Source organism: Centroberyx affinis, unplaced genomic scaffold, assembly GCF_046629955.1.
Source record: "Centroberyx affinis isolate AG114_WGS23_722 - 3 ecotype Tasmania unplaced genomic scaffold, CSIRO-AGI_Caff_v1 ptg000950l_1, whole genome shotgun sequence".
NCBI classification, from domain to species: Eukaryota; Metazoa; Chordata; class Actinopteri; order Beryciformes; family Berycidae; genus Centroberyx; species Centroberyx affinis.
The window spans coordinates 48,176-70,611 of NW_027279524.1; the positions used below are offsets into that span (position 1 = coordinate 48,176).

Genomic DNA, 22,436 nt, shown 5'->3' on the forward strand with positions numbered 1-22,436 from the left:
GGAGAAAGGCCAATGACGTGTTAATGCAGTGAATGTGATTTGAATACTCCCTGACTGACCTGACATTCTTACTGAACATTATTGCACAGTGCCTGCTGGTGTGTAGTGCAGCTATGACTCAGGACACAAACTGCTGCCAAAGCTGTCTGCACTATGTCTTTGATTATGAAACACCCAAAACACTGGTTATTCCAAGCAAAGGAATAGGATGTGTCTTCAGATTCACCCAGCTTCTGGTCCTTGTATATGTGATTGGGTAAGTAAGGCTTTACAAATGAATTCTGAGAATAAAGTCCGAATTCTGACTTTAAAGTCCGAATTCTGAATCTCAGAAGTATTCTTTAAGTTTTATTTAAGTCTTTAAAGAATTCTGAGAATAAAGTCAGAATTCTGAGTTGTGGTTTGATCTGCATTTCTAAACCGTCACACTGCCTACTGTACACCTGCCAGGTATGTATGTGTGGTTCAGAAGGCCTACCAGGAGACGGACTCCGTCATCAGCACTGTCAGCACTAAAGTGAAAGGCTTTGCCCTCACTAACAGTTCTGACCAGGAGCCCCGTTTCTGGGACGTGGCTGATTATGTTATTCCCCCTCAGGTATTTGAACTTGTAATTCATCCTCCATGATATAAATGCACACACACACACAGACACACACTTGATAATCCTTCTGCATCCTGTCTCATCATGCATGGATTATATTGTTTTTAAAGATATACAGTGAAGCATGTTATGTCAAAAACCTATTTTGTAAGGCAAGATGATCTACATCTTATAGGATGACTGTGAGGAAAAATACTTTGTTGCCTTGTGAAATGTATCCTTGTCTTTTGTCTACCAGGGTGAACATTCATTCTTTGTGTTGACAAATATCATTGTCACCGCCAATCAAACTCAGGCTAGCTGTCCTGAGGTGAGTCACTGATGGCATGTATACTTCTGCTCAGATTCATGATCCTAGCAATATATTAAATGTGAACATGATATAATGTCGTTAAACACAGAGTTCTCATATCGTTGGCACAGAGCTAGTGCCATAAGGCTCCAATACAAACTGTTAACTTTTCCAGTTGGACCAGTACACCAGAAATCCAGAGTGAGACAAAAAACGCAAATCATTTATTTACTGTATTTATTTTAGGCTTCACACAATTCAATTAGAAATTTTAGCACCTGCAATATTTGCTGTGGCATAACAGCCCAAGTCTCCAAGCTAAACACATGGGTCATTAAGTGGTTTGATTATATTCTGAGCTATTGAGCACTAAGAGCTGAACTACCTGCCAAAATAATTATAAAAACTGCTGACTAAGCCCTACAGTGTTGCTTAACTGCTGAACAGTGTTATCTCTCCTCCAGCTTCCAAACCCATCCACCATTTGCATCGATGACTGTGACTGTATCGAGGGACACAGTGATCCTCGGAGCAATGGTAGGTCTTTCCACACAAGGTGACATCAGACTGATGTGATCTCACTTTCACAGCCAGAGTAAATGCGCTCTTTAATGGATCTGCTGTAAAGATGAATCAAGTAATTTTATATAATACCATATGACAAACAGTTGCCACTTTTTTTCCATTCAGGTATTCAGACCGGATTCTGTGTGAACTATTCAAACACTGTGCAGACCTGTGAGGTGCTGTCATGGTGTCCTCTCGAAATAGACACTAAGCTGCCTGAGTAAGAATATGTGTAATCTTATATTATTCATTGGTGTACAGTATAATGTATTTTCAGTGTTTGCTCTAACTGTGTAAAGACATATTGTTACTCACAGACCTGCGCTGCTGGGTGCAGCAGAGGACTTCACTGTGTTGATCAAAAACAGCATGACATACCCAAAGTTCAACTTTCACAGGTTGGTGTTTCTGAATGTAAATGAAACATGGGAAGGATCACAGGAGGTGCACAGTACATGCTCTTGCTTTTATATGTCCATTGCGCTCAGTATTATTTCCTACAGTATTGTCTTATTGTGTGCTATTACATCAGATATACGTCTTTCTTCCCCACTCCAGAAGAAACATCCTGCCCCACATTAACTCCTCATACTTGAAGAAGTGTGAATTCAATCGTGCCACAGATCCTGACTGTCCCATATTCCGCCTCAAACACATGGTTTCAGAGGCTGGAGAGGACTTTCAAACCATGGCTGTTAAGGTGGGCCCAGAGTTAAAGATGGGGTCATAGTTGTATACCATGGAGTTGAATGATCCAAAATAATGAGTTTAGTTTTTGATCTTGATTATGTTTGTACAGGGTGGCATCCTTGGTATTTTTATTGACTGGAGCTGTGACCTGGATTGGTGGGCAGGTAAATGTTACCCTAAGTACAGCTTCCGAAGGCTGGACAACAAAAATCCTGACAACAATGTGGCCCCTGGATACAACTTCAGGTCAGATTGCTTTAGATACAGAATTATTAATAATTGCAGTGGTGGCTGAAACTGACAAAATGCGTTGCTTATGCAGGTTTGCAAAATACTACAAAACCGCACATGGTGAGGAAATGAGAACCTTGATTAAAGGATATGGGATCCGGTTTGACGTCATTGTTTTTGGAACTGTGAGGCCAGAATAAATCTTGTCATTGTAGCTACTTACACATTTATCCAAACCACATTGTCAATGTTCCCCTTGAGATCAAATTCACAGTAGCTGGACTTTTTAATTTTACCTTGCAGGCAGGTAAATTCGGCATTGTACCAACCATAGTGAACTTGGGTGCAGCACTTACATTCCTCAGTTTGGTAAGTAGATCTATGTTTCTTAACATATTCACTCCTGCATTTCATTCTATATTTATCATAAAACACGATGAAAATGCACTTTTCTGGAAAATGTGACAAAACACAGAATTGCATTTGAGTCAAAATATTTTCCCTCAGGTGCCTGCAGTAACTGACTGGTTTCTGATGACTTGCACAAGGAAAAGAGAACTTTACAGTAAACACAAAGTCACATATTTGCGTGACGATGACGACACTGAATCAGTAAGTGGTTGATTCCGCTATCTTTTGTTTTAAATTCCTCATTCGTTATTTGACGCACTCATTCATGTTGAATGAAATACATGACCTACTTTGGGGTTAATCATTATTTGACAGTATGTATTTATTTATTTATTTTTTTACATATTCTTCATAATACAGATGGCCATAGGCACCAGCTATGGCACCCAATAGGAAGGTCACTGCAACTGGGAACCCTCTCTGCTCTGGAAAGTTGCCATAAACGTTGCCATAAAAACACAGATGTTGAAAATGAAGAGAACCCTTCAATAAAATGACTTTTTAATGAAAGAACATAAGCATTGTGTGAAATATCTGTCTAGTCTCCATCATCCTAGGGTTGACAGATGCTGACTCCCCCGCACCACATGGGGGCAACATAACTTTAGCTCACAATACTTAGTTACCCAAACACCAGCAGCTTCTCATAGCATGCTAGCTAATGAGCTAGCATAGCAAAACAACAGAGAAGCCGTTGAACAAGTGAGGCAACGATTTTAGGTATAGGTGCGAAAACTGACTAAAATTGAATTGTTAACTTCCACTGCTAATTTGGTTTGGTCAGTGAATCAATATCGCTAGCAATGGTATCAATTAATGTGCTAACCTCACCCTACTAGCAGGCAGCCAGTAGAGTTAGCTAACGTTAGCTAAAGTCGTAACTATGACAGCTGGTTTCTTCTAGTTAGCATCGATGAGGAAATCCAACCCCGGATTATCAACTGTAAACAAGTGTTACTACCTTGTATTCAGTTAGTTGGCTGCCTGTCTAACTGAGAAGAATACCCCAGAATGACAGGTGAGTGAGATTACTTGTTCTGCTGCCAACAACACAAACGAAAAAATCGAGCAAGCTACTGATGTCCGAACGTGCTTTACTTTCTTACAACTTTAACGCGACAATTAAATAAATTACAGTGTAATATCACGCCTTTTCACAGATGATGTCGTTCTGTTGAATGTACCTGTCATTCGGCAGCTGTACCACTGGGACTGTGGGTTAGCCTGCTCCAGAATGGTGTTGAAGTAAGTGCACATTGAACTGTCTAAGTTAGTCATAAATGCTAAGTAAATCATAAAATCTCTTTAATATTATGTAGTCAGCCAACAATAAAGTTGTACTTAACAACTTAGACCCGATACTTGCGGCTCTCTCTTGTATGGAGAGAAAATCACGCCAAACTCTTCTGGTAAAGTCAGCAGATCATCTATCAAGCAGCACTTCAGTTCAGTAAAATCTCAATTTTTAGAAATTGGTTCATGGTGCTTGCTACCATCCTCCCCGGTGTATTTTGGTTTGAGAGGATTGTGAACAAGTTGAAGTTGGACATCTGATTGGTGGATGTGGTGTATAACATTGAATTGGGAGATTTTTTTTTTTTTAACGGACTTTGGTGTGACATTCTCTCCATACATGAGAAAGTCCTCATAATGTCCTGGGCCTAGAGTTGACCCTTACAGGGATCAGTAGTCTCTAACTGCCACACTTTGCAGATACCTCCACCCAGTCAGCGATGAGGAGTTTCAGAGTGCTTGCTGGGAGCTGAAGCTGACAGAGAGTGTGTGGACTATTGACCTGGCCTACCTCATGTGCCATCTGGGGATCAAACACCGCTTTTGCACTCAGACTCTGGGTGTTGACAAGGGCTTTAGGAATCAGGTATTTTGCTGAGTCAGGGATATTTTATCAATGTTGTACACAGCAGTGTTTGACTTTGATGTTATTCTTATGTTGTCTTTCTGTACGGTTTGCAGTCCTTCTACAAGAAACATTTTGATACAGAAGAAGACAGAGTGAATGAGCTCTTCCTTAAGGCAGAGAGCAAGGGTGTGGTGGTGAAGAAATGGTGAGTTAATTGTTGTTAAATTGGACAAACCCACATCATTTGACTTGAACCTAAGTAAAACTAACACCTGGAAATGTCTCTGTGGATGTCTTCCATAGCTCTGTGACCAATCAGGAAATCCAGGCTCATCTGGATCAGGGCCACGTTGCCATAGTGCTGGTCAACGCTGTCGTCTTGACATGTGAGCTGTGTTCTTCGCCTGTCAAATACTGCTGCTTCCTCCCTGTGGGCCAGAAGTGTTTCTGCAGGAAGCCGGAGTACCAAGGTCACTTTGTGGTTGTGTGTGGTTTCAACAGGAGCACCGGCTGCATATTCTACAACAACCCTGCGTACTCTGACCGTGAGTAATCTCTCTTCCCCAAAGCCCGAGGGCAAAGCAGAATGTGACCTACCTGTGGGTGGGGATGCACAAATATTTATAACCCATATCAGGGTTCTGTCAAGTCATTTGTCTAACCCTTGGTCACAGTTACCAAGAGCTTCACAATTACTTTAGTATAAGTTAAGGATCAATGCTTTGTAATATCCACTACCTAAAATTTCAGTACTCACAATCAGTGACAGAGTTGATAAAGTGGTATTGGTGCATCCACACCTGTAGGAAACTTCTTGTCATCTTTAATTTGACCCTCATCTTAATAAAATTTGATGTAATCCAGTTTGACTCTACTGACTGGATTTTTATCGGATTAATAACTCAAAATATTTGGAAAAGTCTAATGTTGTCCTCATAATTTTGTTTCAAGTGGTCAAATATGGAATGGCAGGCCTGACACCAGCTAAATCTAGGTGTCTCTGATGGACTAGTGATTCAAATTTCAAAACTCTTGGCTACATGTGTGACACGTTGAGTTGACGCTATTCAGACAAGACAGCTCCTGTATATATGTACCAAATGAACACAGAGATGCATACATAATGGTGATGTAATGTCACTCTGTTGACTAGGTTTGTTTTTGTTTTATCGGGTCTTTTTAATGTTATTGTATTGCATGTTATTTCCAAGGAAATTCAATTTAGAAATAAATTGCAGTCTTGAAAACTAGATTTTAAATTGCTATTATACATTATTGCATTCATTTGCATCGGCAATTTGCTGATTATTAAATTGTTTGATTAGGCATAAATCCTATGACTATTAGTTATAACAATGAATGTGTTAAGTTGGGAACTGACACGTTTGTGTGTGTTTGTGTGTGTGTGTGTGTGTGTTATTCAGGCGTGTGTTGCACCAGCATAAGTAACTTTGAGGAGGCTCGGCGGAGCTATGGGACAGATGAGGATATCCTGTTCATCTTCAAGGAGAGCTGATGGACAGCGTTGATGGATTTGGTTCCACTCTTCCCAGCCCATCTACATCATAGTGACATCACGGTGCTGCAGGTCCCCAGTCTGGGGCCGGCGGCTCCAGCTCTAGCCATCCGCCGCAGATTCCCCCAGGCCGTCCTCTCCGGTGCTAATATGGCCGACCGCACACTTCACTGCAGACTCACCGCCCTCGTTGCCCCTCGCGTACCAACACCACTCACCCTGTGAACCTGTGAAGGATTAACAGCTGGAAGGTTCCACAACACAAGCTGCGTTTGGTGTTTTTTTGTTTTTTATTTGTTGGAGACGAGCAGATAGTTAAAATGAATTTTTACCATGTCTTTCTTCGTAAAATTTTAATGTAGTAGCTCATAGATTTGACCTATTGACATCTCAAACTGTGAGCAGATTATGTCAAACTTGAGAAACTAGACTGGATGAAATGTTAAGAGGTATGAACTAAAACAGGAATGGAAGGCAGATAGTGTGCACATTAAAGGGCTGATGGCAACATTTAGCATATTTTACCAGGAATTTTGTTGTGTGTCTAAGTCTAAGGCTCATCTGTAGCCAAACCTCACCTTCACTAGCCTTTTCATAAAATCTCTGCAAGTCCTTTGACGCTTCTCGGTGTTCTGTCACTTCTTGTTCAGATAATTCTATCAACAGGGAATAGAGGGAGTAAATGTGTTTTGAAAGTCTCAGGTAATTAATGCCCTTGAAGTGTGACGTACGCATGAAATGACAAAACTTGTCATGTGCTAATTCAATGCAATACTCCATAGTCTGTCTATGGAACCAAATCAGCCTGGCAAAGCAACCTGGACAACACTGACAGCCGGCCTGCTGCTGTGGATGCACGTGGTGACTGTTTTTCAAATGTGAGTTCATCTGTTTCATTCACATCATTGGAAGAGAAGCTCAGCCTCAGATGGACTAAGTTTATGTGCAACATGGGGAATAGTGAATACATGGATGCGTTGCAGGTTTCATTTGATCATGTTACAGAAATTGTGGCGCGGACATGTTTTCTGTTGAAAGCAGTGATTATTGGAGACTAGAAAAAATTATCTTAATTTCCTCATTGTCACTCAGTTTTACCTTTTTGTTTTATTTTGGTATCGTGGATGAAGTTATTGCACTATGCTTTTCATACCAGACATAATTATGTGTTATTTAAATTATCCGTTTTACCATGAAATGGCTTTTCTAAATCTATATGAAAAGTCAGATTTATTCCTGGTTGTGCGTTTTTGGTATGGACAAATGACACGTGTGAAACCACAAACTTTATTTTTTATGAAACATGCAGTTGCATTTATTATGTGCTATAATCAATAAAGGATTTTGAACACATGCTCCATCCTTGTCTGTTATATGAGTGTTTAATGAGGCATTTATATAGTATGATGCATTAAACATTCACATTTTGCATTAGGATGTTAAGTGTACATTTCTACCAGATCTAGTTTGAGTTGGAATTTATTTTCGGCCATCAGTAGTGACACAATGGAACCAATCAGACTGTACTTTGGTATGAAAGTATGATAAACATAAACATTCCAATGTTCAAATGAAAAGATAACTGAGCTTGGTTTGATCCATACTGAAATAGGCCATACCAAATACACAGTACGCAAGTGCACTATTGTCTACTCCTTTACTATGTTGGGTTTGAAGTCATGTCTGACAGCCTGGGACAGTTCCTCTGCATACTCAGCATACCGCCCAGTCATCTGCAAGTAGAGACACAGTGAGGAAGTAGAAGACAAAACAGCGTGATAAGTTTAGGAGGAGAGACTGTCATATTCTACCGATCCACTTCTACCCACAGTGGTGTGTACTTAAACAGACAAAGTTTGCCCCACTCTAGAGGAAAAAATGTATCATAGCCAATGTACAACCACCAAATCATTATAGCTATAAAAAACTACACAACCTCTCCATCTCAGTTCACTTGTGTCCCACCACTTGATTCTCTTCCTAAGGTTTCTCTTCCCTGTCCCATGGGAGTATTTCAGCATAAACTGACTTCACTGAAGTTGAATTTACCTTAAAACTCCATCTGTCGCTGATCTGTCGGTTCATGTTGAGATCCATTTCCACCACCAGCAGTCCGTCGCGGATCCTGGAGAGCCCAGGGGAGCGGCTGCCGTCAGGGGCGGCCACATAACTCGATCCATAGAAGTGTCCGAAGTCGTGGTGAGCTGCAAAGCCAAGGAGAACTGTCTGTAACTGGCATCAAATATACATTGGCGTATATTTGGTTTTAGCGTGTACAGCAAGGAGGTTTTATGTGTACAGTAGTTGAATGAGGATGACACACTTAACGTCTCTTACCTTTTTTTCCATCACCAGATGTGAACTCGCTTTTGAAGTGTTCCTGGGTAAAAGGAGAAGGTGCAGGTGAAGCCAGCAGTCATTCAACAGCACAGATTTACGACAGTGCTGTTATTCCAGACAGACTTACCGTCCCGACGCGGTTGATGGCACAGGTGAAGCAGTGGTTTGCTATTGCTGCATTCCTGGCCTCAATAGACCACATGGGCTCACTGTAGAAAAGATAAATAATATTGTTCTTGAAATCATACCAACAGCAACAATTGTGCTAATACTGATAAAACTACTTGTCTAAGCAGGCGTTTCCAGGTGACTGGTTTAGTCTCCTACCTGAGCGCTCCGACAGTAGCTGAGGGGTTGAAGATGATCTCAGCTCCATTCATGCTGTACATGAACCAGTTGAGAGGGTGATGGCGCCCATAGCAAATATTCACAGCTATCTTCCCAAACTGTGTCTGGAACACTGAGTGGCCAGTGTTACCCTCCATGTAATATGTAGACTAAGTGAAAAGGTAAGACAAAGGTAAAGACTAAATATGGCAGATTTCCTAAGTCTAATTCTAAATCTAGTCTATGGTGCCAAAAGAGAAAATGATGAGGTGCTACGACTACACATCAGTGTGCAGGTGAACTTTTCAAAATAAAGGTTTCATGATATGTGTATGTCAAAAAGGAAGAAATCACAAACGAACCTCATTGAAGTCTCCAATCCTGGGAATATGGTTCTTCCTGGTCTTTCCCAGCACATTCCCTGAGTTGGAGATCACCACTGCTGTGTTCCACAGAGTGCTGTGCAGCTCATCCCGCTCCAGAATGGGGGAAACAACCACCATGTTGTATTTCTTGGCCAGCTAAGAACGGAATTCATGTTTCAAATGAGTTTGCTCTTACAGACTGATTTTGTTTTAATCCAAGTTGTATTTGCCTGTTTTACTCTTATGTAGCCCTGTTTTTGATTAACGACTGCCATTTTTATGGTTAAACTTTTATTGTTTCATTAATTTGTTTTTAAACTGCTTTGTGACTTTATAAAGTATTATATAGGTGTATTAATATTGTCGTTATTAGTTGTTAATATTGGTATCATTAGTGGTGATATTGTTATTATTAGAGGTTCAAGTCCGTCGCTGAAACCCCCATCATTATCATCAGCAGCATTATTATCATTACTATAATTAATGCTGTAACTCATTGATTAACATTACTAATAAGCAATTCAGGAAAAGCGAATGACTTGAGGAAATGTTGCCTTTGCTCTTACTGTTGCACTGGTTGTGGACTGCAGCAAAGCCTGTCTGGACTGTGGCAGACCTCTGTAATCTCACCTCTTGGCAGAAGCGTGTGGTGTTTCCTTCCTCCGCAGACTCTGCAAACTCCGTCCACGGCTCTTTCTCACGGGTGCAGAAAGCGAAGGGCATGGCTGTAGACGCCAAGAGCAGGTCAGTCTGTCATGCTAGCTAAGCTGTAATGTGTGTGTGATTCTTGACTCGTGATAGCACTCACTCCAGGTCTCCTGAAAGCAGACGATGTTAACGCCGCACATGGCTGCTACCTCGACCATTTCACCAATCCGGTTATGCATGGCACTGATCTGTGGGGACAAACAGAGGAATTACTCAACTGACTGACTGTCTATCAAATATCTTGCAATGTCCCGTTTGTCTCTACACCAGTGCCACCACCGCAAGTTCCAGTACATGTGCTGTACTGGCAAATAGTGTGCCTGGCTCTGATTGGAGCAGTTAGTTGACCTGGTCCATGATGGGGGCATCGGTGGGCAGAACGACACGGTTCTGAATGAGTCCCACCCGGATCTTCCTGGACGGCCTCAGTTGTTCCTGGGTGGCTTCAAACCTGTAGCCCTTCAGCTCAAAGTCCCGCTCTGAGGCAGCACCCACAGCACATGTTGGGAGGTCCAACGTCCTACAGTGAAGCAGACAGGTGTTCACAGACTGCACATTCTGGATATACGTAGGTAATGGTAGAGCAGATTTATTTAAGTAAAGCTGCACTAGGCAATTTTGTACGCTGGTCGTTGGTGGCAGAATTTCATTTGGGAAAATAGGGCGAATCTACAAGTCTCAATTAGTGGGGATGGGACGCTCTTCTCTATTGTAGTCCCACTTTTTGCTTTAGGCTGAAAGACAGGCCTTTTTTTCCCCATCTGAGCACCTGCCTCATTAAAAGCCTGTGCACTGGCCTGCTATAGAGTACCAAAGACACAGTAGTTACTAGTTTACTTTGACTTAAGTTCAGCATAGCCTAATATGCGATGGATATGTGATAGGCATGATAAAAATAATGAACTCTAACTTCAAACTATATAAGCGATAAGTGTTACATGACCTTTGACACTGAGGTTAAATGGAGATGCAGACAATTCACATGTTCTTCTCAGACAGTTGAATCAGTAGGCTATCTACCCAAAGCTAGAAACACACATTTACACACATAAACTTTGTACTACAGTAGAATTTTCAGTCCCAAGCCAGAGAATAAACCACATAGCCCATAAAATCATTCTGTTGTCTGTTCTCTCATTTCTCATTGGAGCGGCATATTCCAGTGAGATCACAGCAGGGAGGAGGGATCTTATCTTTAGTTTCTTCCTGTGTTTTTATGGGAGACTGTGGTGAATGCTACTTTTACAAACACACACCAAAGCGTCCTGGGCATAGGACTAACTTTTAATAACTGTTGTATTTCCTCTTAGTCATTCCCACTGTGTTTTGACATTACACTGAACATGAACCTACAGTATCTGCTGATTTTGACCTTTGTAGTTTATAGCAAATATGCTACTTTGACTACTTTGAATAGAAATTTGAGCTGTATTTTAATTGGACTGAGTTACCATTCTCGAAATGTATTTCTATGTTTCTTTAGGCAGGCTAAATGTGGTGTAGCAAAGTCCACTCAGCATAATACTAATTTACTACGCAGAGAACACCGGAGGGAAACAAGGTAAAGGGAAAATATAGGCTAAGTTTGGTTTATATATTGGTCTCCGACAAAGAGACTAGCTTGATTAAGTTTGGTTGACGTTTGTTTGGTAAGTTTGGTTTCATACAGAGCTCCAGGCCAGACACTGGGCAGTTGTCAGCCACATGCACACAGCCAGCACTCTCACAACAACTCACTTAGTTTCCTGTCCGAATAAAATGCGCTTGACGTGTCTCAGCTCGTCCTCTGGAAGGTGAGTCTCCAGTGACTTCTCCAAGGACTCAAACTCGCACGCGGACATTTCTGCGGCTCTTCTCTCTCAGGTGCGGGTTCCTGCGGGTCCCTGCGGGTCTGCTCTTGCGCGCAGCAGCACAGCGGGTCGATATCTGCCGGTTAAAGAGAAACTTATTCACTTTTTACCCTTTTCACAGGTTGCGTAACCAGCCGCCTCTTCGCATATTGTCGCAATCCAGTTTGGAGAGAGGAGCCTCTCTCCTAGCTGTTCGCTGAAGTTGGTCATTAATTAGCCCTATGTCTCTTTTCTTTTTTCTTCCTGTCAAGAACAACATGCTATGGCCCCACTCACACCCTGAATTATTGACAGCTTTGATGCTTCCTTCTGTTATAGGTTCCTTGCCCTTATCCTGGAGCATGAAGCTTTTAAATTCCCTCTACCATGTGTGTCATAAAAGTGTGTTTCTAAATGACACAGGATGGTGCGAACATAGAAACTCTCCAGTTACCTGTCCACAGCAGTGATGTAATTTCACATAGAGCCCAACCTGAGGAAGCTCTCCTTTTGTTAAAAACCATTTGTTGCGATAAAGAATTTACTGAATGCAATGTGTGTCCCCACTCTTATCACTGCAAGGTACTTATACTGTACTCATATATCAGTCATTTGGTGTTGTATTATGTTTGTAATAATTATAATTAGGTTATTGTGTTTCATCTGTCTTTGTATAGCACAACATACAGCTTTACCAGAACACAGATAAAAGCCAAAAGGCTGGATGTCAAGTGTTGGCATTTTGTCATATGGGCACGACCATATTAAAGTGCATTCTAGCCGATGTCCCACAGTGATTACAGATAACTTGAGCCAGGAGTCAGTGAAAGAAAACTCAACACGACCTAAAAATCCAGGTTGCTCAGCAGCGTGAGAATCAAAAGTTTTATCTATGGACCATGGTGTTAGCGGTGAGCACCTGAAGTAGTGTGAGTGTATTGTCCAGGGATGCCTTCACAGTTTCTCATATGAAGCCAAAACAGTGTTTGTTACCAGTCTTGGACTTTACCTCTGTTGGGATGCTCTTCCACCATAAGTCCATGCTCACTTATCTTATCTGACTCTGACCTCAGCCAGTGCCCTATGGCCCTGTGTGTGAAATAAAAATGACTGTTTCTGTTTGTGAACTGTGTCTTTTTGTATGGGAGGACAGTATTTCCTCCTCCCAGCTTGATAGCAGCTGTCAGTGCAGTGAGTGGCAGAGAGCAAGACAACTGAATGGACACAGTGGCAGGGACAGAGACTTAGACACACACACACACACACACACACACACACACACACACACAAAGTGGGCTAGGTGTGTTGATGATAAGCAATAATCTGTCCCAAAGGTAAGATACATGGCTGGCATGGGCAATGATGGAGGTTTAAAATGACAACCTGCCCTGTGGATTTGACTCACTCCCATAGATAAGAGGCTGGATAGACTGATAGGTGTGTTTCAGCTCTCTGGACCTGAGAGACAGAGGGAGAGGGAGAGAGACAGAGAGAGAGAGAGCTGGGACAGATGTTCAGGTGGTGTGTTTTATCTGCCTCTTTGCAGCAGTCTTAAAGACAACTTGTAGTCATGCTGTAATCACTGTCATCCATTTTGCTATTCTGCTCTGATATCCCTCTGGCATCGTTCCTGGAAGCAGTAAGCTGTTAGAGGAATATTGATCCTCCCAGTGACATCGCCTGGGAGATTTGAGCAGAAGTCTGAAGGCTGAACCTTTGTGGTCGAAGCAGTTCTCTAACTTTATAAGTCTGTTGGGCAACTGTGAGCTAGGAGCGATGATAAAACTGATGCTTCTCTTTGTTAGACTAAACAAAATTTTTTATTTTAGGCACTGTGTCATTCTAGGGAGACATAAGAACAGTTTTAAATGGGGAATAGAGAGAAGTGAATGATTTGGGAAAGCAGCCTTCAGTCTCATCACATTCTACTAGCAACAACACATCATGTAAAAGTGCACAGCAAGCATAAAATGTAAAATTCAAATATAGCACTTCAAATATAACAATTGTTTTTATGTTTTTTTATGGTCTGATAACAGTTTCAGAGATGTGTCGATGTGGCCACAACTTTTAATTTGTCACGATATCATGCTTTATAGCACAAAGTTCTTCATCAGCCATTTCACAACGGGTACTTCTCTTTTGTGCCACAGCCATTGTGTGGCCGAGTTAACACTGCAGGTTCTGACTTGTAGACTAGATATTATTTAATTTGATGGCTCTTCTTGTTTTTGCTGCGGGTCTGGCTGGCAGAACTGTCCCTCTGTGTCCATCCTCTCCTCTGGGACCCGGCCTTTCGTTCTCGCTCTCTATCGGGGTTTGATATTTTTCTCAGCATATCTGCAACAGAAAATTGGACAAAATAGACCAGCCATTCAGTCAAAGAAATTGTTACCTGAAGCTTGTCATTCAGTGACTACTATATAGATGATCCAGTGTGTCAAAGTGTTATAATTTTTTCACAGAAATCTTTTCAGTTGCAGACATTCATCTGACCAGCAGGAGGCCACAGAGAACCGTTTCAAGCCCGCTGGTCAGTCCAGTACAGTCTGGTGTCAGTAATCCAGTGATGATATTCTGGTGATGTGGATATACTGTATGTTTGTTATTACCTGTTAACTCAGGATGGCTCTGGCTGAGGTTATTTAGGAGGGACACATACTTCTGGCCTTCATTATTATCTCCTCCTGAAGGGAAACAAAAGGCATGAACTACACTGTGTAATGAAACAGGTTCCAGATACACAACCAGCCATCACTTCAGCAGCTTTTTGAAATGTGTTGATGAATGAACTTGATTAACGTACTTAACTTTCCATTCAACACAGTCACAGTCCCCCATAACCTCCCATGCCAGGTTTACCCTTGCATCCAAGTCCAAGTCCCTCTGTACACAATACACTATCAATCTAAATTTATGTAATTTAATAAATTATGTATACATTTTTGTCTAGCACTTTTGGAATCAAATGTTTGGTGCAGCAAATCAAGAGTTCAAAAACACTATATATATCACTATATACACTGTATACTCATATTTGGTGCTGCAACATGCTTAGGTAAGCAGCATATCAAGAGTTCAAAAAATATTCAGAAACACTGTATATTATATCCGTTTTGGGGAAAAATTTATTTAGTTCGATACACATTCATCATTCAACATCTCTCAAATATAGGGGATTCAGTAAGCTTAATCAAATGTGCCCTTCTCATATGAACAAGTGTTGTTGTGTGAGACTCACGGCAGACTCGTAGCAGGACGTAGTGTTGCCTCTCTCCCAGCAGGCTGCTGGCCAGATCCACGCTGTGCTGCTTCTCCTCCAGGTTCATCACTGTGCCACTGCTGTCCATCAAGTCCACACAGTCTGCAGGAGGCATTTCCACAAGGACATCTTTTAGAAAAGTTCCTTACGCATCATTTTTGTGCTTCCAACCAAATCCAGGTTAAAGCAGTGACTTAAAAAAAAGTAATTTTGGTGTCACAATCAGTACATGTAGATTTGTCAGATGTATCAAAAGCTTTAAGTAATTTACATCATTATTCAAGGGATGAAAATATTAATGTAATTTTCATTTGGTGTTCATCATATTCTTTGAAATTATCACAGTATGGGAGTTATAATTAAGTCAAAGTATATCTTTAGAACTGTAGAGAAATTCTTTTCATTTTCCCTTTCTACAGGGAGGTCAGAGGTCAGGCTCAGCTACAGAGCAACAGCTCTGGAGCTGGTAGGGATTCAGTGTTTTGCTCAAGGACACTTCAGCAGGACAGATGCTTGCCAACAAGGGGGTTTGAACCCAACCTCTGGTGTGAAGACTCACTACACCACCCTGCTGCCCCAAGCAGAGGTTCACTCCTGAATGATACAATGATACAGCTTCTACAATTTCTTTGAGCTGAGAGTTAATGAGTACCTTTAACGTCCAGACCGCACCTCTCCTTTAAACTATGGATGAAGTTTATCAGCTTGCAGTTGAGATTGAACAGTTCCATTCTGCTGTCTGTCAAGAAATACGACACTGTAACGGCCATTAAGATTACAGCATGGTAAAAGAAAACAACTTTGATTGATTCAATGGAAGCGTACGTTCTCCCCATACTCATAACAACTAGGTCGATATCATACAATGTGTTTTTTAAAGCAAAGAAACAGTTATGACAGCATGTCACTGTATTAAATGCGTGTTGCAAACTTTCCATTACACTACTGTAATGGAATAACTTTAGTTAATGTGTAACTTTACATTACATTACACATGCCAACTTTCTGTATCAGCAGTCTCAATCTGTTTAAAATGCCTTTGTACTTTAAACACAGGGAGAACAGAAGCATGCCCAGTAAATTCACTAACCTCCAAACAGCACAGTGACAAACATTTCTCCTTCTGATGTCAAATGAACGGTCCTCTGCTCCTCTGCTGCCTCTACCAGCCTGAAGCGCCTGTCTCCTCCATGGAGCCACAGGAGTAATGAGTTTGGGCCAGGCACACAGTGCCACAATGGAGGGTGTTAAACCGGTGTTGTTGACTACAGTCAATACTTGGAGACAAAGCCTCAGTTCTGAGGCAGAGGCTCTTACTGTATGATCCGGCCTGCAGCTGGTCTGAGCAGGCAAACGGTTGGCAGCGTACTTTACATGAGCCAGACTTGTGAAGAGCTGTGAACCAATACAGAGAGGGTAAAAATATTGATCATGTGCACATATTTCAACAATACACCCCCCCTCCTCCTCCACATTTGACACCACCTCTGCCATGCATCCTCCTCCTCCTCCTCCTCATCCTCCTTCCCTGTAAAAAGCCTGGAGCCTTTTTAATGTGAGGCGAAGGCACTGCTGTTGTTTGTATCCATGGAGTTTATACACACAGACAGACAGGCTTCTTGTTGAAGAGTGAATTCAGTCTCAGCTGCCGGGTGAATGATAAAGAAGCTTTGTTGTTTTCCCACCACAGACTGGGACTGTTAACCAGACTGGCCTGGCTTCAAACTCTTCTGTTACTGCTTTTAATGTACATGCTGTAATTCATGTGGGAGAGTTTTGTTCCAGAATGAGAATCCAGCATTGAAAAAAGTAGTTCTAAAACTGAAGGGGGTTCCTCAGTGTCACCAGAAAAATTAGAAATAGTTTAATTTCACTATAATTTTCAATTCACTAGAAAATATTCCAACTAGGGAATGTACAGCATAAGAATGGCAACTGTAATCACTATTATCTCCCCATGCACAGTGTAGATAGTTATAGAATTAAACACTAAACCAACAACAACAAAAGCTTTTCCATGGGACCCTGGGACAAACTCTTATCAGATGGAGGTCTGCAGCCTCATGTGTGTCTATTTGGGGGTGACATGAAAATGACATGAAAACAAATTACAAATAATAACACTTTTACTGACTGGATCCTCTATAGGCCTATTTTAGCCTATAGAATATTGAATATTGAACTTCAGGTAATGATTTTTAACTCTGCAAATGAGGTGATGTCTGTCTGTCTGTCAGCAGGATATCTCAAAAATGTATTAAATTTGATTAACAGATTGGGCATGGGCCAAGGAACAATCGAATTGTATTTAACTTAAAAGTTAAGCAAGAAATGTTCAGCGATGGCGGAGGTTTGCGCTCTCTGTGTGTCTGCTAGTCTTCCCAAATGGATATACAGCACTTTGAAATCTTAAAATAAACGTCTATTTGATAAGAACCGTGAAGCAAGAAGAACACCACCTTTTATCCTGCAGTACCTCAGGAATAAGATAAGGGAAAAGAATCAAGATTATGCCACACAGGATAGTAGCAGAGAATGAGGACTTGGGAGGTCTCTCTGGTGGATCTTTAAAAAGCACTAAAGACCCCTGGGGAAGCTATCAAAAAGTAGGCTATGAGCCCTGTAACCTGAACTCAATGGGGAATTAGGATAAAAGCTGGGAAAATAAGGAGCTCCAAAGATGGTTTGACTGCTTAACTAACCGTTTCCCAGAGTGAGCAACCCAGATCTCTGGTTCGGTCCTGTAGACTGATATGAAACCTGACCTTGCTGGTGGAAAGCCAATGGGAACCCTGGAGCTTTTCCTGCAGCCACTGAATAATGATTGGGAACATTGCATGGTCGTACTTTTTAGCATCAAGTGCCACAGAGCAATGCAAACAAATACACTTTGCAGTGAAAATGTAAAGGGATTTATTTTAAGACAAGACTTCATGCCAACCTACATTGCATTCTACTTGTGAGAACACATAGAAGGCAATGGCTGCATTGGATTGAGAACATATTTATTAGGAAAGAAAATATAAACATCTCCCATGATTTTGATTTTGGTTGTGTCGCTAAAATATACTAATGCATTTATCAAATGACCCCAAAAGTCAACATGTACATCAATTTAACTTAAACAAGCACACTGTCAAGTCCCATAATCACATCGCAAACACACTGTTACATTTCAGCTTTTATAAAAGTGAAACACTACATAGTCATTAACACACAAAAATAAAGCAATCACTCACTGGTGTAAAGTACTGTCCTTGTGTTGGTGCTTGTTATTAAAGTCATTTTTTTTAACCTGTGAACACATTTTCTCATGGCAAGTGGAATTAAGTTATCTGAGTAACATGATACCATTTAACATTTGACCCCTGGCCTATCCATTGATATAGATGTCTGACACATCATGCCTCTGAGCTGACACAAACCATATTTTTCATCCACGTTTCCCTCCTCTCCGTGTATCAGGACACCTTGGCCAGCTCACTGAAGCAGCTGTCCCTGTCCTGCTTGTTGAACAGTGATGTGACCGGGGCAGAGTAGAGATTCGGCTGGTCCTTCACCTCCTGTAGATGCGGGCCCATGGGGATTTGTGTGTGTCTGAGGGCTTGCAGTGGACACTGGCCCACCTTAGGACTGTGAGGGATGATGACCGACAGAGGGGGGTGGGACACCGCCACCAGACCGCCCCCTACAGGAGAGATGTGGCTAGGACACGGGTAGGAGTTCTCACAGCTGCTGCTGCTGCTGCTGTGCTCGGTGAAGAGGTCGAAGCTGAGGCCGTTCGCCTTGAGTCTGATGGAGTCTGTGATGCTGTGGTGGACGGAGGCGCGCGTGCTGCTGCTGCTGCTCTCGAACAGATCCTGGCGGCCCATGATGTGCCGCCGGAGGATCTTCCGGAAGGTGAGTCGGAACTCCCGGATGCGGTAGGCGTAGATGAAGGGGTTGATGACGGAGTTGGCGTGGGACAGGATTATAGCCACGTACATGATCCAGAGCGGAGGACGAGCACACTCAGGGCAGAAGAGGGTGAAGCAGTTGATGATGTGTAAAGGCAGCCAGCAGACGGCAAACAGCCCCACAATAATGGCCAGCGACTTGGCGGCCTGCACCTCTTTCTGCAGTGTGGAGCGCGACTTCTCTCCGTGAACGGCTTTCAGTTCTATCAGCTTGAGCTGGTGGCGAGCCGCCATGAAGATGCACAAGTAGATGGCCAGCATCAGCAGCAGGGGGATCAGTACACAGGCAAAGAAGTTGAAGTAGACCATGTACTCCATGACCACCACCTCCTCAAACAGGCACTTCATCAGGCCGGCCGGGCAGGTGCTGTTGAGCGGCTCGGAGAACCTGTGCCAGCCCATCATGGGGGTCAGGCCGATGATGATGGACAAAATCCAGCAGATGGCGATGATCCCCCGAGCCCGCTGGCCCGTCACCAAGCTGTTGTATCTGAGAGGGGGACAATACACACATCAAACATTAGCCCAGTCTGTCAGGTCCTGTGTAGCTCAATGGGTAGAGCATGGCACTAACGCTGCCAGGGTCAGGGGTTTGTTTCCCACTGGGGACTCCCATACTAAAACACATGTATTTGTTGTAATGTAAGGTGCTTTGGCTAAAAGCATCCACCAATTGGCTTTTGTTACATACAGGACATGGTAGCATAATTCTACATTTTGGATATATGAAGTTCACCTCGGCTTCTAATTGTTTCAGATGATTGCTTGGTGGAAGCACTTCTCATCCAAGAACTAAAAGAGGGATAAACAAACAAATTGTCGGAACCCTTCAGAAGGAGAGTCTATTTTGAGTACTTCTGTTGCACAGTGTGGGAGAGCAGCTGAGATATTTGGCTTGTTTCTATCACATTCTTGAGATGTTAAAGTGCAAAGGTTAATGTTGCAAAAACAAGCCCCCACCTCAGGGATGCAGACAGACACTCAAACCAGCTCAGGAAACCCTTAAGTATCTTCAGCAGAGGGGGGAACTGTGTGAAACACTGTGTGTTTGGGGTCAGGGAGAAGGGAATGCTGATGTGCTTGATGTGGATCTGTAGTACAGCATTTTAATACGGTGAGGTCACATTGAGAGCAAAAGCATCAGCATTGGTCGATGTGTCCAGTAATATAATATAAATGTCCTTTAGTGACAGGTTAATTATTTGTAGACATGCCATCTTTGGAAAATTTGAATGCTTAACTTAAAGTGACTTGCATAAACACATTGTCTGACAAGTGTATTATTTTTGTCTGTGTTATTATAGTAAAGTTGAAGTTGGGGGTTACACAGTCTGGATAAGCAATTAGTCAGAGCTTTTTAGCACTCCAGGGAGACATGGCCTCATGGGAGAGTCCATATCTGGACACACTCATCCAGCCAAGGCTCTCTGGTTCAAATATTGTATCTTACTAAATTGAGGAAGGTGATATGCTGTAAAAGCTTTTTTGTAAGCACACCACTGCCTGGTACTAGTGAACAGATTGACCCAACACTTTTACCACTTGTGTACCTACTGTAATGCAAGAGTTCTGTTGCAAGATAAGATATCCGTCACTTGACATAAATGACTCCTGCTCTTAACAATGCACTGCAAGTAAAAAGAGTGGTACATTTTAAAGGAGAGTACATAACTTACAGGCTGCATCCTCTATAGTTTAGATATATTAAATAATCAACTTCGGGTAATGATTATTTCCCCCATAAATGGATATATAGCATTTTGAAATAGAACTCTCTTTGAAATAGAACTCTAGAACTATCTCCATGTTTCTAACCAATCAAATCTGCCCAATAGGTTCTCCCTCTGCCACTGACCTGAGAGGTATCTTGATGGCGATGTAGCGGTCTATGGCAATGGCCAGCAGGCTGAAGATGGAGCTCTGGGTGAGCACCAGCACGAAGCAGGCGATGAACAGGCAGCCATAGAAGTTGGAGCAGAAGCCCGTGCTGATGACGATGGCGAAGGGGATGGCCAGGACGCCCACGGCGATGTCGGCCACCGCCAGCGACACCACGAAGAAGTTGGTGATGCTCTGCAGGTTGCTGTTGAGGCACACGGCCCAGCACACCAGCACATTGCCCAGCACGGAGAACGCGGCGATCAGCACCTCCAGGATGATGTAGAGGACAGAGGCGGCGGGGTCGTCGGGCATGGTGAGACGAGCGGCGAGGTCACTGACGAGGAGGGAGGACGCCTCGCCTCAACCACCATAGTTGCGGCCCGGCAGCCGCTGACCTCAGCCTCCGCGCCCCCAGCACCTCCAGAAACATCCACTAGACTTCCCCAAACCAGCTCCTTCGCGTCCCTCACACGTCAAACAGTTGGTAATCCTTCTCTGAGGTTTACTCGACCACAGATGAGGCTTTGTTCCTCATTTCACAGCCAGGCTCCATTCGCTTCTTCCAGCGCTCCTCTGCTGTCTCCTGCGCTCCGGTCTTTCCCCCTCAGTGCTTCACGATGCAGGATCTTTTCCCATGAACCTCTCCAGGGGCTGAGACGATGCCAGGAACACGCATCATATGAGCGTCATGCTGCTGGAGATAAAGAGGTGCAGAAGTGAAAGAGAGGAAACACTTTTTTTTTAAAACAGGAAGAGAAACAGCATTGCGACATGCACTTTGCATCAGATATGCTTTAAAGCGAGCCGTGTTGTAGGAAGGAGTGAGACTATCGGTTGACTATCACTACTGATCAGATCTTGTGGTATTTCCAATACTATCAAGGGGGATTCTGATGGTAAAAATACATGTGATTGTTATTTTAATCCTAACAGGTAACTCTCCGCGATTAGGGTTAGACAAATGTATTTCTTCATTATTAGTCCATCATCCATCTGCAATATGATGGAAGTTCCTTCCTGACCACAGCTGCAGTCTGCAAAACAGTCTGCAAAACCTGCAATGTAGTTTTGTCATCTTTGCACATTTTACTTGTCTTCAGTTGTCTTAATTGTTAAATAATGGTTTTTTTTTTATAAATAAATTATTCTTTATCTTCTTCTAAAGGCAGTCAAGTATCCCACCCTGCCTTAAAATTGCAAACCCTAAAACAATTTCATCAGTCTGGGTTTCACTGGAGAGTTTTAGTGCCATGTTGGTCTAAAAGCTGTTTCAGAGGCTTTTCACTCTGACAATAATATAATTCAGGGGGAAACAGTGAATACTTAGACATAAAAATGGTCAAATTTAAAGATATTGAATATCAGCACAAAATAATGTCTATCGACAGCTTCAGTACGAACATATTGGTATCGGTATCAGCCCTCTAAAACTTATATTGGTCAAACCCTATCTGTAATAATGGACATGTGAGAGTCCGGCTCTGTGGGATTTTGGGTTCCTGGTGACATCGATGAACACCCCCTCTTGACCTCTGCAGAGAAGTAATGGGAGAATGGTCTGTATGGATGACATCAGTGCTGGATGTACATGCAGTG

At 42.5% G+C, this 22,436-nt stretch overlaps 5 protein-coding genes across 5 annotated transcripts; 2 read left to right on the forward strand and 3 right to left on the reverse strand.

The window, feature by feature from the left end:
• The first annotated feature begins 113 nt into the window (after positions 1-113).
• Positions 114-3,290, forward strand: p2rx4b (purinergic receptor P2X, ligand-gated ion channel, 4b). The gene is made up of 12 exons (XM_071522038.1): positions 114-256; positions 451-598; positions 843-914; positions 1,361-1,433; positions 1,587-1,683; positions 1,781-1,861; positions 2,022-2,163; positions 2,263-2,399; positions 2,476-2,569; positions 2,688-2,753; positions 2,892-2,996; positions 3,156-3,290. The coding sequence occupies exons 1-12, from the start codon at positions 114-116 to the stop codon at positions 3,186-3,188; spliced, it is 1,191 nt and encodes a 396-aa protein (XP_071378139.1). The 3' UTR covers positions 3,189-3,290.
• A 139-nt stretch (positions 3,291-3,429) lies between these two features.
• On the forward strand, positions 3,430-6,220 carry gucd1 (guanylyl cyclase domain containing 1). The gene is made up of 6 exons (XM_071522040.1): positions 3,430-3,813; positions 3,956-4,040; positions 4,509-4,674; positions 4,770-4,861; positions 4,960-5,201; positions 6,081-6,220. The coding sequence occupies exons 1-6, from the start codon at positions 3,807-3,809 to the stop codon at positions 6,170-6,172; spliced, it is 684 nt and encodes a 227-aa protein (XP_071378141.1). The 5' UTR covers positions 3,430-3,806; the 3' UTR covers positions 6,173-6,220.
• A 1,546-nt stretch (positions 6,221-7,766) lies between these two features.
• On the reverse strand, positions 7,767-11,851 carry upb1 (ureidopropionase, beta). The gene is made up of 10 exons (XM_071522039.1): positions 11,650-11,851; positions 10,261-10,432; positions 10,013-10,100; positions 9,835-9,929; positions 9,202-9,360; positions 8,840-9,009; positions 8,640-8,721; positions 8,510-8,552; positions 8,222-8,376; positions 7,767-7,905 (listed from the first exon to the last, which is right to left on the reverse strand). Exons 1-10 carry the CDS (start codon positions 11,751-11,753, stop codon positions 7,822-7,824), a joined length of 1,152 nt encoding a protein of 383 aa, XP_071378140.1. The 5' UTR covers positions 11,754-11,851; the 3' UTR covers positions 7,767-7,821.
• Positions 11,852-13,944: 2,093 nt separating this feature from the next.
• LOC139646140 (uncharacterized protein C22orf15) lies at positions 13,945-16,118 on the reverse strand. Its single transcript, XM_071522060.1, has 5 exons — positions 16,094-16,118; positions 15,656-15,742; positions 14,983-15,105; positions 14,354-14,428; positions 13,945-14,081 (listed from the first exon to the last, which is right to left on the reverse strand). The coding sequence occupies exons 1-5, from the start codon at positions 16,116-16,118 to the stop codon at positions 13,945-13,947; spliced, it is 447 nt and encodes a 148-aa protein (XP_071378161.1).
• A 1,819-nt stretch (positions 16,119-17,937) lies between these two features.
• adora2aa (adenosine A2a receptor a) lies at positions 17,938-21,467 on the reverse strand. The gene is made up of 2 exons (XM_071522037.1): positions 20,815-21,467; positions 17,938-19,449 (listed from the first exon to the last, which is right to left on the reverse strand). The coding sequence occupies exons 1-2, from the start codon at positions 21,150-21,152 to the stop codon at positions 18,465-18,467; spliced, it is 1,323 nt and encodes a 440-aa protein (XP_071378138.1). The 5' UTR covers positions 21,153-21,467; the 3' UTR covers positions 17,938-18,464.
• Between the last annotated feature and the right edge of the window lie 969 nt (positions 21,468-22,436).

Bases quoted from the DNA above. Each gene is read 5' to 3' on its own strand.
- p2rx4b (XM_071522038.1), top strand. From the start codon at position 114: ATGACTCAGGACACAAACTGCTGCCAAAGCTGTCTGCACTATGTCTTT. The intron at 915-1,360 runs GTGAGTCACTGA...TCTCTCCTCCAG, and splicing joins CTCAGGCTAGCTGTCCTGAG to CTTCCAAACCCATCCACCAT. The intron at 1,862-2,021 runs GTTGGTGTTTCT...TCCCCACTCCAG, and splicing joins CCAAAGTTCAACTTTCACAG to AAGAAACATCCTGCCCCACA.
- gucd1 (XM_071522040.1), top strand. The intron at 4,675-4,769 runs GTATTTTGCTGA...TACGGTTTGCAG, and splicing joins ACAAGGGCTTTAGGAATCAG to TCCTTCTACAAGAAACATTT. The intron at 4,862-4,959 runs GTGAGTTAATTG...TGTCTTCCATAG, and splicing joins GGTGTGGTGGTGAAGAAATG to CTCTGTGACCAATCAGGAAA.
- upb1 (XM_071522039.1), bottom strand. From the start codon at position 11,753: ATGTCCGCGTGCGAGTTTGAGTCCTTGGAGAAGTCACTGGAGACTCAC. The intron at 10,433-11,649 runs GTGAGTTGTTGT...GCTTCACTGTAG, and splicing joins TTATTCGGACAGGAAACTAA to GACGTTGGACCTCCCAACAT. The intron at 7,906-8,221 runs GTAAATTCAACT...CTCTACTTGCAG, and splicing joins GCGACAGATGGAGTTTTAAG to ATGACTGGGCGGTATGCTGA.
- LOC139646140 (XM_071522060.1), bottom strand. From the start codon at position 16,118: ATGTTTGTCACTGTGCTGTTTGGAG. The intron at 15,743-16,093 runs GTTAGTGAATTT...ATTTCTTGACAG, and splicing joins TGTCACTGTGCTGTTTGGAG to ACAGCAGAATGGAACTGTTC. The intron at 14,429-14,982 runs GTGAGTCTCACA...GTTTCCCTTCAG, and splicing joins CGTCCTGCTACGAGTCTGCC to GAGGAGATAATAATGAAGGC.
- adora2aa (XM_071522037.1), bottom strand. From the start codon at position 21,152: ATGCCCGACGACCCCGCCGCCTCTGTCCTCTACATCATCCTGGAGGTG. The intron at 19,450-20,814 runs GTCAGTGGCAGA...TCCCCCTCTCAG, and splicing joins GCCATCAAGATACCTCTCAG to ATACAACAGCTTGGTGACGG.